The sequence below is a fragment of the Nelumbo nucifera genome, chromosome 4 (assembly GCF_055504915.1).
Source record: "Nelumbo nucifera cultivar China Antique chromosome 4, China Antique-T2T, whole genome shotgun sequence".
Lineage (NCBI taxonomy): Eukaryota > Viridiplantae > Streptophyta > Magnoliopsida > Proteales > Nelumbonaceae > Nelumbo > Nelumbo nucifera.
The window spans coordinates 36,088,834-36,103,339 of NC_142652.1; the positions used below are offsets into that span (position 1 = coordinate 36,088,834).

A 14,506-nucleotide genomic window follows, 5' to 3' on the forward strand; every position below is an offset into this window, starting at 1 on the left:
GTGATGCAGTTACTACATTCATTTAGAGTTATAGGAAGAATGCCATTATGCATTCATTAAAGGCTACGTGAGGATAATGAAGGAAGTATGGCATTATGGAGAGTTTTTTTAAGCATGCAGAAGTTGGGATTAGCCCTGACAATTTTAGCAATAAGCACCTGTGGTGCATTGAAATCATTGGACGCAAAATGCATAGACACTAACAGCTGTTTGCAAATGTTGAATCAGATGGAAGATCGGGATCAAGCAACTTGGAATTCTATGGTATCTGCTAGAGCACAATTTTGGCATTATGGTGAGGTTCTAATGCTTATTTCAAGAATGCAGAAGTGACACTACAAGAGAAACTGGTTCAATTTTGGAAGCATTCTTGTTGCATCAGCCATTTGTGCTGATATTTGAAACAGGTCAGATGTTGCAAGGCTATTTGGTCAGAAATTTTTTGAATACTGATATCATTTTGGGGAGTGCATTGGTAGATATGTACTCGAAGTGTGGACATGTTGAAGAAGAATACTTTTCAGAGATTATTGGAAGGAAATGAAGTGTCATGGAATGCTCGCATTGCAGGGTATGTCCCGGAGGGAAAGGTGAAGGAAGCACTCTCAAGTTACATAGTGATCTGCAACTAGAATAAAATATTCAACCCAATGCTTGTTGCATCAGCTAGTTGAGCTGATACTGAAACAGACAAGTTGTTGCATGGCTATTTAATCAGAAATTTTTTGGATTCTGATATCATTTTGGAAGTGAATTGGTTAATATGTAATCAAAATCTTGACATGTGGAAACTCATAAAACTTTTCAGAAATTGGAAGAGTGGAATCAAGTGTCATGGAATGCTCTCATTGAAGGGAGAGAAAGGTGAAGGAAGCAATGTTGTAAAAATGTTACGATTGGAGATACAATTCATGATTTGAATCATGAATCCCAAGAGTTTCAAGTTAAATCTTATGATCTAAGTTCTTTTTTTTCTGCAAAAATCTTACATACTTATGTTTGAATCCTACAATTTGATTCATAAATTTAATGATTTATGGGATTCTTGCAATGCGTTGCAATTCAAATAATCTAATTAAGAATTAATTCTCTACTGTCATTTTTGTGTTTATATTTACGGTCCATTTCTGCAAATGAGCATTTACTATTCTTTTAACCTCTTTGCTAAGGAAAGGAATGAATATCAAGATCAAGGGAAGAAAATCCATGTCTGCATTAGTCGAAATTGAACTGATTCACATGTATGCAAAATGTTGGAGACTGAACTCTGTATGGTCCCAGGAAGCTTTTGATAGAATGGCAGAAAGAAATGCGTACTCATGGAACTCATTGATTGAGAATATGACCAAAACAACAAAGTTGGTATAGCACTAGAACTCTTCAGACAAATGCAACTCATGGGAATTAAACCAAACTGTTTTTCGCTCTCCACATGCCAAAGCTTTTGCAACTCTGAGGGAAACAAATCTATGGTTTCATATTAAGAAATGGCCTTGTGAAACAAGGGATTCTGCAATTGCTTGTTGATAAGTATGTGAGGTCTGGAATCCTGAACTATGCATGTAAGACCTATAATAGAAGGAATGAGAAGGATATCATCCTACACAAATTGATGGTTTCCTCATTTGTGAGGTTTGGCATGATGACAAATTGCAAAGAACCTGTCTAAACAGATGGAGCATGGAGGAGACTGGAGAGGACCACAGTTTCATGGAATTATGTGCTTGGTGGCTACATAAAAAGTGGATCCCTGATGAAGCCTTCAAACTTTTCCAAAGAGTGCAGGAAGAAGCTGTAGATTGTAATTCTCAAACACTAGTAATTATGATCAATCTGTGTGCAAACCTACCGGCTCTTGAGCAGGAGCAACAGCTGCATGCCCTTGCCCTCAAAAAGGGATACTGCACAGTTCAGTGGTTTTCGATAGTGCACTGGTTAACGTATTCACAGAGGGTGGGGCCACTGAAGAAGAAAGAATATTTGACAAGGTGTATAGTAAAAACATCTCCTAGAATGCAATGATCATTGGCTATGCAGAGCACAGATTTAGTGACTAAAATCGTCTTACTGTAGAATTTCAAGGAACCGCTGAACGTAAAAGCTTGATCTATTAGGTGAGGCAACTGAATTTGTATATATTCTCTAATAGAGGTGAGCATGGGTCAGTTTGATTCGGTTCCATGGCAGAACATGGCCGGAACCTACCCTGTGAAGGTCGGTTCCATGGTTGGTTTTGGTCTTGGTGGTTTTGGGATTGGTTCCAAAGCCTACCAATGGAACCTGTTCTTTCTTTACTCTCCCCCTTCAAGAAAAAAAAAAAAGAAACATGTTCTTGATTTTCAATAAATATTTAAAACTTATATCATCTTTGTTGATTAAATTGAGTAGTTTAATATGTAGATTATCGTTATATGGTTTAAAATTTATAATTTAAATTTAAATTTTGTAAATATTACCTTTTACATTACTTATTGTACACATTCAAAAGAGTTCTATTCCAAAAGTTCCATGGCTAGCGACACCTAAGTTAGTATTTATACTTAGGGTGACAGCATACAATAAAAAGATAGGAAAATGGCAAAAGTATTCCCCCACCCGGAAGCTATGCATGACACATTTCAACACTCCCCCTCAAGTTGGAGCATATATGTCAATCATGCCCAATTTGTCACACAACTTATTATGTCACAAATAATGAAAACCTTTTGTCAGGATATTTGCTAGTTGTTCCTTGGAATTGATGTAAGGGGTAAACACTTCACCCTTTCAGGTTTTTCTCTTGTAAAGTGCTTGTCAACTTCAATATGCTTGGTCCTGTCATGATGGTAGCAATATTAATGATTGTCTTGTTGTCACAGTAATCATATTTTTTACCCTAAGAAACTCAGTATCAATGGCTGCTTGGTCTTACCAGGACATTGGACTGTTAACAAAGAAACCCAATTCACCTATCAAATTTTTTACCCAAAGCACTTCTGCAACCCCATGAGCCATAGCTCTATATTCAACCTCAACACTACATCTGGCCACTACACTTTGTTTTTTATTTCTCTAAGTGACTAAGTTTCCACCAACAAAGGTGCAATATCTACTAGTAGATAGGATAATGTTTCTTGAATAAAATACTAGTCCTTGAATACTTCTTTAAATATCTTAGGACTCTCTCTACTACCTCCAAATGAGAAGTCTTTAGGGCATGCATAAACCGACTGAGGACACCAACAACATATGTTATATCTGGTCAAGTCATTGACAAGTAAAGGAGTTTTCCTACTAACCTTTGAAACTTCCTGACATCTGTCATAGGTTCTCCAGCACAATCATCAAGTCTATGATTTTCATCAATAGGTGAAGTTGTAGGATTTGCTCCCAACTTTCCTATATCTTTGAAAAATAAAGATACCCTTTTGAGAACAGGCAAACCTCAATCCCAAGGAAATAACATAACTATCAAAGGTCCTTAACTTCAAATCCCACAGCAAGGGATTCTTTCACTTTCTAAATCTTAGAGTCTTAGTTCCTTGTAATTACCATGTCATCTACATATACAATTAGGACCACAATCTTCTCTTGGTTCCTTTTTACAAATAGAGTATGGTCAAACTAACATTGCTTGAACCTGATTTGTTGAAGAGCCAAGTGAAATCTACTAAACCAGGTCCTAAGGGATTGCTTAAACCCATATAGATATTTCTTTAGTTTGCAAGATTTTCTTTCACACCATTGTTCTATAAACCCAGGAAGCTAAATCATATACATTTCTTCTTTTAGGTCCTCATTCAAGAAGTCATTTTTAATGTCCATTTGATGAAGCTCCCAATCAAAGTTAATAGCCAAGGATAATATGATCCAAAGAGGGTTCATTTTAGCAACTAGGGCAAAGGTTTCTTCATAGTCAACCCCATTACTTGTGTGTATCCTTTTGCAAATAACCTGACCTTATACCTCTCAACCGTCTCATCAACCATATATTTCACCGTGAATACCTACTTATACCGCACTGGCTCTTTGCCTTCAAGAAGATTCACCAACTTCCCAAGTGTTGTTTTTGTGTATAGCACAAATTTCCTCCATTGCATTTGTTCATTCATGGATAGACAAGGCATCTACAACACTTTTGGGAATATAGACAATTAATGGCAATCAGAAAAGCACAAAATGAGGGCAAAATGTTAATAATACATAATCTAAAACCCTTTCTATGAGAAATTCAAACATTAAGGTCAACGTATAATTATCAATAATAACATCAAGGGGAACAAGGGTACTTGGATTTGCCTCTAAGGAGTTAGATGATTCTCAATGCATAGTTTTCTGGCTATTTCACACCATTTGAACTCAATTGTCCCTTATGGAACTTCAAAAAAGAATATGAAATGGAGTGGAATTAGGAGTGAAAGAGAGTGGGACTTGAGGAAATTGCCTCTCCTCCTGTGGAAAGGCCAAAAAGAAATTATCAGACTTAAAAAATGACACATCTATGAATACATAGTACTTGCGAGGGATAGGATTGAAGCATTTGTAGCCCTTCTGGGAGAATGGGTAACCCAAAATAAATACATAGGATAGACTTGGGGTCTAACTTACCTTGATTTGGGGAAAATCATGAACAAAGAATTTGTAGCCAAAAGCATGCACAAGAATAGAAAACAACAAAGATTGAGGGAGGAAGAATTGATGTAGGGCCTTGTATTGTAAAAAACGAGATGGCATGTGGTTGCTGACATAAGATGCAACCATCACATCGTCAACCCAGAACTTCTTGGGGACATTCATGTGTAGCATCATACTATGGGTAATTTCAAGAAGATGTCAGTTCTTTACTTCTACAACACCATTCTATTGTGATATTTTAGAACAAGAGCTTCAATGAAGAGATCCATGAGATGTGAAGTCAACTAGATCATGGTCAAAATATTCTTTCATATTATCTAATTGGATAGTTTGTATTTAAACATAAGACTAAGTAAAAACCATGCAATGAAATTCCCTTACAATTCCGGGTACCTCTTCTTGGGAATGCATAGGATATATCCAAAAATATCTAGAATAATCATCAATGAAGCTGATAAAATACTTGTGCCCACTCTCAGTGAGTATGTTCATTAGGCATCAAACATCAAAATGCACAACATGGAAATAAAAAATGGATCTTTTATTACTTGAAGGAAAATTTGTTCTATAATGTTTGCTCAATTTACAAGTTTGATTTTGGAAATTCATAATTAGACACTAACTTAAATAGATAAGGAAACATAACTTTAAAGAACTCAAAAGACAAATGACCAAGGCGATTATGACACAACCACACTTGACTCTTAGTAGACTAACTCAAAAGGCTCATAGGAGATGATGTCATAGGACCAGCTTTATTCTCCAAAAGGTAGAAGCCATCAACCATGTCTCCTTTACCAATTGTCCTCCCCAAGGCCAAATCCTAAAAAACACAAGAACGATGAAGAAATTTTACACAACAATTTAGGATTGAGTGATACTACTAATGAATAATAAGTTAATAGGAAGTTTGGGAACATGGAGAGTGTTAGAATCGGCTCTAGAAGGGTAGTATAGACCTTTTATGTTAAGTTATATATTAGTTGTCTAACTGATGTGGCTCTCACTTAAGTGAGGGCACAATAGTAATTATTGTATACTTTAGAAGAGTATAAATAAAAGAAGGGCTGACTAGAGAAGATTAGACTTTTCTCTCTAGTTCAGCAGAGACTTTTCTTTCTCTCCTTCTTCTCCCTCTTCTTCTTCTTCTGATCTAGACTTATACAAACATCTAATATGAGTTTCATCATGGTATCAGAGCCATGATAATCAGTTCAGATAAGGCATCTCTTCTATTCTCTGTTCTACGCATTCCCTTCTAGGGTTTTGCAGAATTCCCATTGATCATTAAGAGTTTCCCAGAAAGAAGGAAAAGGACTGGTCGTTTTCTCCTTCTAGGGGTTTTCGTGCCTCCAATGAGTGCAGTTGTTGTGGTTTTGTGTGGTTGGTAGAAAACCCTCTACTCAACAGTTCAAAGATGGCTAGTTTTGTGATGGTGACAGTGCAGACTTGGTACCCTCTACTCGACAGGTACATGATCTTCGAATCAAGTTGTGTTATATAGCAATTCTTTGTGTTGCATAACTGATTATCCTATTCGTGAGATGTATTGTGAGGGTTTCTAGTGCTGACAGTAGACAACAACGGTGATATTGTTGCTAATAGTGGTGAAAAGTTGTGAGTGTTGTTGTGGAAACCTATGATACTAGGAATCCTAATAGTGTTCAGTTATTCGTGTGTAGTGTGGTGATTCATTAAGGCAGTAGAGTGACAACCTAGTGGTACAATTTCTCCCTTTTTTTTCTTGTGCAATCATGGGAGACAACAGTGAGTGCAAATCAAGTGTGATGATGCCTTCTGATTATCTAAATGTGTAGATGACTTCTATAAAATTGATTGATGAGAATTATGTCCCTTGGGCTAAGTTTGTTAAAGTTTTCCTAAAAGACAAAAAGAAAGTGAAGCATGTGAGGGAAGATAAACCCCCAATTGAGTCTCCGGGATATGAAGAATGGGAGCAAGATGATGCTCAAATTATGACATGGCTATGGAACAACATGGAGTCCAAAATCAGTGTGAACTTTGTGTTTTTAGATACAACCAATGAGGTATGGGATCATGCAAGGAAATTATATTCTAGACAAGATAATACTACTAGGGTTTATCAACTGTACCAAGAATACTTTAATTTGCAACAAGGGAATCAGAGTCTTGAGGACTATTATGCAAGTATGAGAAATCTACGAAATGAGTTGAATGTTTATCACCCTCTTACACTTGATGTCAAAATTCAGCAACAACAAAGAGAGCAGTTGGATGTGACCATATTTTTAGTAGGGTTGAAGTCTGAATATGAGCTAGTAAGGGCACAAATACTAGGTGGATCTGCTCCTCCCTCTCTTGAGGAAGTGTTTGCTCGTCTTTAGAGGATTTTAATTGGACCCACAGAGACTTCCACTATATCAGATAGGTCTACATTTGCAGTTACGAGAGGGGGAGGTCGTGGTGGTAGAGGAGGTCAACCTGGCCGTGGTAGTGGTGGTGGTCGTGTTGGAGGTCGAGACTCAGGGGGAGCCCAGGATAGAGTACGTGGTAATACTCAGAGAATGTATACTCATTGTGGTATGGAGGGACATACTATCAACGTCTGCTATGATTTACATGGCCCACCTTCAACCTGGGCAAATCATGCAGCTGAAATGGTGGAAGTTCAAGACAAGAATCTCAAGTTACTGATCAGATCCCCACTACATTTGCAGATGCTTCCAGAAAGGAGATGGTGAGTGTTTCATGGGATGAGTATGAACGGTTCATTCAGGGTACATCTCAATAGAACATAGTTACCCTTGCACACTCAGGTACGACTTGTTTGGCATCCACACCTTCCCGTTGGATTATAGATTCTAGAGCTTCTGATCATATGACTGGGACTCCAGGTGTGTTTTCATCCATTTCTCCGTTCTCCACATCCTAATCTATTACTCTTGCCAATGGCTCTACATCAACCATATGTAGTGTTGGTAATGTTGACACAGACTCATTATCCCTATCCTCAGTTTTATATGTTCCCAAGTTTCCCTTTAACCTGATGTATGTTAGTAAATTGACTAAGTCTTTTAATTGCTCAATAACTTTTTACCCTTCCTCTTGTGTGTTTCAATATTTCAAGACGGGGATGAAGATTGGTGGAGGGCATGAAGCTGGTGGACTGTATTATCTTGATGGAGGTGGTTCAACAACAGCCCTTCAGTCATCTCTTTTCCGTCATCAGTGGCACTGTAGACTTGGTCATCCGTCTCTTAGAGCTCTCTAGTTACTTGTTTTGTCGTTGAGTTGTCTTTCTAATTTGAATTGTGAGTCGTGTCAGTTTGGGAAACAACATCGTGTTTCCATTAGTCCTAGAGTTCATAGTTGTACATCAAGTCCTTTTTCTTTAGTCCATTCGGACATCTGGGGTCCAAACAGAGTAGTGTCTTATAATGGTTACAAGTATTTTGTAATTTTTGTTGATGATTATTCAAGGATGACATGGCTTTAACTTATGAAAGAAAGGAGTGAACTGTTTTCTATTTTCCAAAAATTTTTTGCTGAAATTCGCAATTAATTTGATATACATATTAAAATTCTTTGTTTTGATAATGGCTGCAAGTATTTTTCCACACCCTTTTAAGAATATTTGGAACAATATAGCATTATCCATCAAACCTCGTGTACATACGCCCCTCAACAAAATGGGGTGGCTGAAAGAAAGAACCATCACCTTTTGGAAACTACTCGGTCCCTATTACATCAGATGAATTTCCCTAAACCCTTTCGGAGTAATGTTGTGCTTACATCCCACTTTCTTATTAATTGCATGCTCATGTCTATCCTTAAAGGTCAGTCCCCTTTTTCTGTTTTGTTTTCCACGTTGTCTCCTTTTCCACTTACTCCTAGAGTTTTTGGATGTGTGTGTTTCGTTCATAATCTTGAGCCTGGAATGGACAAGTTAGATGCTAGATTCACTAAGTGTGTCTTTCTTAGCTATTCCAAGACTCAAAAAGGGTATAAGTTTATAATCCTCGTTCTTGGCATTCTTTCGTGTGTTCTGATGTTACATTCTTTGAGTCTGCTCCTTTCTTCTCTGGGTTGGATACTTCTTCTCCTCCATTGCCATCACCTTCTCTTCCAGTTCCTGTTGAGGACCCCGTTCCCCTTGTTCCAGTTGCGACCCAGTCTTTGCCTCCAGTTCAGCTACCTACGGGACGACCACCTATCCGGCAAGTGTATACACATCATCAGGCACCGGCCCCTCCTTCAACTTTGTCACCGTCAACAGATCCGGCAATTGTTACCACCCCAATCCCACCCTAGTTTCTGATCTTGATATCCCCATTGCTTTGCAGAAAGGTAAACGTAATTGCACTCTCCACCCCATTTCCAATTATATTTTTGCATCTCACCTTTCGGCTTCCCATCACTAGTTTGTTTCTATGTTATCCTCTGTCTCTATTCCCAAGGATGCCCAAGAATCCCTCACTTCTCTAGGGTGGTACGAAGCAATGGAAGAAGAAGTCTCGGCCCTAACTCGTACTCATACGTGGGACCTCGCCACTCTTCCACCCGATAAGCATGTTGTAGGCTGTAAGTGGGTATACACGGTTAAATACTTACCTGATGGGAGTGTTGAACGGTTGAAAGCTCGGTTAGTTGTCAAAGTTTATTCACAACTATATGGTATTGATTACATAGACACCTTCTCTTTGGTTGCAAAAATTGGGTCAACTCGTGTTTGATTTCTCTTGCTACTATGTTTGATTGGCCCATGTTTCAGCTTGACATCAAGAATGCCTTTTTACATAGTGACCCACTAGGGTTTGTTGCTCAGGGGGAGGGTGAGAAGGTATGTAGACTTAAGAAGGCTATTTATGGACTTAAACAATCTCCTCGTGCATGGTTTGGGAAATTTAGTGAAGTGTTGAAGACGTTTGGAATGAAACAGTGTTAGGTTGACCATTCCGTATTCAGCTATGAATCAAATGTTGGGAAGATTCTCTTGGTGGTATATGTAGATCAGTAGATGACATTGTTATCACAGATAGTGACAGACTAGGGATTTCCAAGTTGAAGACTTACTTGCATTATCACTTCCAAACAAAGGATCTTGGCAAATTAAGATATTTCCTAGGGATAGAGGTAGTGAGGTCCAAGAATGGTATTAATCTATGCCAAAAGAAATATGTTCTTGATCTGCTAGAAGAAACAAGATTGTTGGGTGTCAGACCAGCTAAAACACTCATGGAACCGAATGTTAAATTGGGTAGTGATGTAGGTGAGGAATTTGAGGATCTGGGAAGGTACAGAAGGTTGGTGGGTAAGCTTAATTACCTAACCATCACTTGACCTGATATCTCATTTGCGGTCAATGTAGTGAGTCAATTTATGCAGAATCCTCGAATTCCACATTGGGAGGCAGTCCTAAGGATTGTGTGGTATTTGAAAGGAGCTCTAGGTCGTGGTTTGTTATATAAGAGTGCAAGAAGTCTTGAGATAGAGGGATACACGGATTGTAATGGGTTTTTATAAGGCCTCAATACGATATACATACATAAAAATCACATATTGTAGTGGGTTTTATGAAGAAAAATATCATAATTAGCATATAGTAACACATTTAAACAATACATTCAAATTTATCCAAGTATTTAACTATCATGCTCACACTTGGCATTTCATGTTTGAATTCATATTTTTTGTTTCTAAGAGGCTACAATGAAAGAATTTAATTATTTATATCCCTAAATTAAAATTCATTCACAAGAATGAAAGTGATAACTCTTTTGATATTCATATGGTTTTTTTATTCATTTTATTTAAAATAAATAAATAAATATTCAAATATTAAATTTTTGACATAAAATTGTATAGATTTATGGATATATCAATCTCTGCTTCTTAATTAAAAAGAAATAATAAAATCGTATCATCATATAATATAATTTTATCGAGTTTTTAAATTTTCTTTAAAAACCCATTCTTAATTATCATATCCAACTAAAACATACAGTGGCACAACTTCCAAGTGACTATATAACTAATAATTATTAATTCCTATCTATTTTTTATTTCTTATTGAAATAATTGCAATATATTTTTAAATTCCAAAGACTATAAAAATGAAAAAAAATAAATAAATATTGAAGAAGAAATTTCAATTGTTCTATGGATATTATAGATCATCCATATATCTACAACATACTCAATCTTTATGGTTAGATTAAAAGAACACTTGAGATCTACAACATACTCACCCTAGACAACTATGGGAGAGTATTAATCTACAACAACACTTGAGATCTTTCATTAAAAAAAGAAAAAAAGTTCATTAGAATAAAAAATAAGTTTAAGAAAGCATTCTTTTCATCTAATTCTTCAATAGTAGATACTACATATTTTGGTGCTGGAAATGCAGTAATAAATTAATTTTTCATTGGATACGTGATGTTTTTTCTTGTATTTAGTAGATTTATGGACCAAAAATCATTAAAAAAAAAAACTTCAAATGGTTTTGATGATAAGAAAGAACTATAAGATGGGTATATGAATGATCTATCAAATCCATTGATCTGATGCCTTAAAGAAAATCCATTGATCCGTCACAACTTATGATAATAAATGATTCTTTTAGTTTTTTAATAATTTAGAGAAATAAAAAATAGAATAATATTTTTAATAATTAAAATCAATGTTCAAAATATCAATACACCCGATATGTTGGTAGAGGTATATCGGGCAGTATCGATAGTTTTTTTAGTTTTCTTCTCAAATCCGGTTCAGAGAGGCCAATTTAAGGTCCGTACACTCCTTGAACTGGTCAAAACCCCGATATACCCTTTGTAGGGGCATATCAGGAAGCTCCCGATACGATACATATCGACCGATATGGGTCGATATGTATCGATACTATAAACCTTGATTAAAATATATGAGCCACATATGATATGATATATCTTGGAATTCTAATGGAACTAATGTTGCAAAATTAAGATAATATATTTCTATAAAGTATTACTTGATAATTTAATTTACAATATGTAAATAACAACATATTGATTATTTACAAAAGTAAATAACATTATTTACAAAACTGGCTTAATTTATGTTAGTAATTTTAAAGAAATTTAACCCATTTGACTTCATTCTTTTCCTAGCTCACAAAATTAAACGAATAAAATATAGAAAAAAAAAAGTTAAGTAATTCAAATATAACAATTGCCTTCTCATTTATGTTTTGTATCTTTTATTCATGGATCATGTAAAGTTATCATACAATATCTACCATGTCCTAGATTCGTGGTATTATTGACTATCGACTAGTAATTGGCAAAATATATGTTGTAGTACCGTGAAGCAAAGTCGACTTTGCTTAACCAATGCATATTGACATTGAAAATAGGATGTAAAAGTACATCAATAAAAAATAAGTAAATTTGTATTCAAGTGGGCTTTTGATTAAAAAAAAAACATATGTTTTATCGAAATTCATGTTTGCATCCATTAGAGCTAAAAGTTTGTTTGGTAAGAAGGTAGATTTGTTAGTGCAAAACTAACCCAACTTTGTAATTTATATGAACCATTTTACACTCTACATATTTGCATTCACACTTATTTACATCTAGAGGTGTAATGTGGGTCATGCATGGCCGACTTGTCCTCCCCGGTGGAAATTTTGGGGGTCGGCACGGCACGGCCCATGGCCCAGGCCTAGGCAGGCCCGTGTTGTGCCATGCCGGCACCCGGGCCTGGGCTGCAGGCTGTGCCGGGCTGGGCCACAGGGCGGGCCTTGGGCTGGGCCTAACCGGGCTGCATTGATTTTTTTTCATTTTTTTTCATTTTTGATTTTTTTCTAAGTAAAATTGTAAAACTAAAATATTTAACTTTCCTATGAACTTTGGGAATTAGGAACTATTTAAAAAATTAAGAAATGAGAAATCTAAGTTATTTAATACAAAATATATATATATCAAATAAATTAAATAAAATTTAAAAAAAATTACAATAATTTGAAAAAATGAAAATTTCTACAAGTAGCCAAATTCATGAATCATCATTCATGACTTTCATCATTTGCTTCGAGTGAAATGTCCGGTGTTGTATCATGCCCTCCCTTGTCTTGTAATCTATCTTCTACATCTAGCAAATCCTTGAAGCAGATGCGCATCTCTATGCTCTCATCGTTCATGCAACTTCTTTTGTCATCTAGCACCCTGGTACCTACACTAAAACAAGACTCCAATGGAACTGTAAACACCGGAGGGGTTAGTAGATCACATTCCATGGCGACAAGAACTGGACAATTTTTCGAGTGTTCACTTCACCAGGCTAAAATATCAAAATTATTTGATACTTCACCTAAATTAGAAAAATTTGCTTGCAAATAAAAATTAAGTTCAGTAAATGAACTTGTTGTAGAACTAGCAGATTTCTACCTTCTACTTATTAAATAAAAAGGTTTTTCTCTTCTACTACTAGGTTCAAGGTCAGAAGTAGAAGAAGAAGATGAACAAGTTGTAGGAATATTCATATTTTCATAATATGTTTCAAGTAAAATATCTAAACCATCTTTCCTAATCCTATGGTCTAATATTGTAGCTAAACAATAAAGGGGAGAAATGTTCTCCCAATGTTTTTTAAATTTATTTTCCATAATTTCAACAATACATTGAAATTGTGGATTATTTTTATATTTAGCAAAACAATCACTAATTACCATTAATTGTTATGGTAAATTACAACTAGTTGGATAATAAATTCTAGATAATTCATTTATTACACCATAAAAAAGTTTTAAAAAACTTCTTATACAGACTGCCCAGTCTTCCTCAAATATAATATCATTAGGCATTTTTGAATTATAAAAATCAAAAAGAATTTGTTTATGAGATATACAAATTTCTAACATAACATAGGTAGAATTCCACCTATGCTTTACATATAATATAATTTTTTATATTTTAAACCATAATTTTGGCATAAATATTTAAATTCTTGTTTTCTTGCCCCTGATTTTTTTATATATATAATACAATTTCTAATTTTTGAAATATGAGTAGAAATAATATTCAAGGCATCTTGAATACATAAATTTAATATGTGACATGCACATCTAATGTGAAATAATTTACCATTTAAGCATGGTTTTAATTGAGAATTTAAAATATTTATTGCATAATCATTATTGCTGGCATTATAAAAACTTCCATAAACATGAAAAGTATTTAAAATACTTGCAGCAATAGCTGGGCCATTATGTGGCCATTCAAGCCTACTAAAACTTAAAATTCTTTTATTCAAAAGCCAATTTTCATCAATGAAATGGCTGATAAAACAAATATAACTAATATTAAACTTAGATGTCCAAACATCCGAAGTAATTACAACTTTAGAATTAAGATTTTCTAACAAAGAAATTAAATTTTGTTTATATGAATAAAAAATTTTTTAAGCATCAATTTTTATAGTATTCCTAGAAACTTTTTTATATTATGGGGTTATAGAACTATGCAACCATTTTTCTAGCTTTGGATCTTCAGCTAATATAAACAGTTGTTCTGCATGTACAATATACTTAGCAAGTTTTTGTCTCATTTTTTCTTGTGAATATCTAAAAGTACCAAAATTAGCCCCCCTCCCAATCTGTGTTTGGGTTGTTTCTCTCCCTTCATCTTCCTCTCACTCATGTGTGAGCAAATGTTTGCTCAAATGACATGTCCCACCCTTGCTATAATAACTAAAGTCTTTCCTACATTTTTGGCAAACAGCCATTTTCCCCTTCCCATCAATATCCTCTACTTTGAAAACTTTCCAAACCGGGCTACTTAGCTTAGAAGCCCTCCTTTTTCCCCTAGTATCACTACTACCGGGTGTGAAAGTTCCACTTCCATCGACATCAATCGCATTAGTGATAACACAA

The 14,506-nt window shown here is 35.3% G+C and overlaps 2 protein-coding genes across 2 annotated transcripts in view; both read left to right on the forward strand.

Moving 5' to 3' along the window:
• LOC104607409 (Tetratricopeptide repeat (TPR)-like superfamily protein) overlaps positions 1-377 on the forward strand; it is an 89,453-nt gene extending 89,076 nt beyond the window's left edge. Inside the window, exon 19 of the mRNA XM_019199453.2 lies at positions 229-377. Within this exon, the coding sequence (XP_019054998.1) occupies positions 229-333 (105 nt within the window). The 3' untranslated portion in view covers positions 334-377. The remainder of the gene's footprint in view (positions 1-228) is intronic.
• Positions 378-6,431: 6,054 nt separating this feature from the next.
• On the forward strand, positions 6,432-6,980 carry LOC148792165 (uncharacterized). The gene has a single exon (XM_088903736.1). It carries the CDS (start codon positions 6,432-6,434, stop codon positions 6,978-6,980), a length of 549 nt encoding a protein of 182 aa, XP_088759862.1.
• The last annotated feature ends 7,526 nt before the right edge of the window (positions 6,981-14,506 follow it).

Coding starts and splice junctions, on each gene's coding strand:
- LOC148792165 (XM_088903736.1), top strand. CDS start 6,432: ATGACTTCTATAAAATTGATTGATGAGAATTATGTCCCTTGGGCTAAG.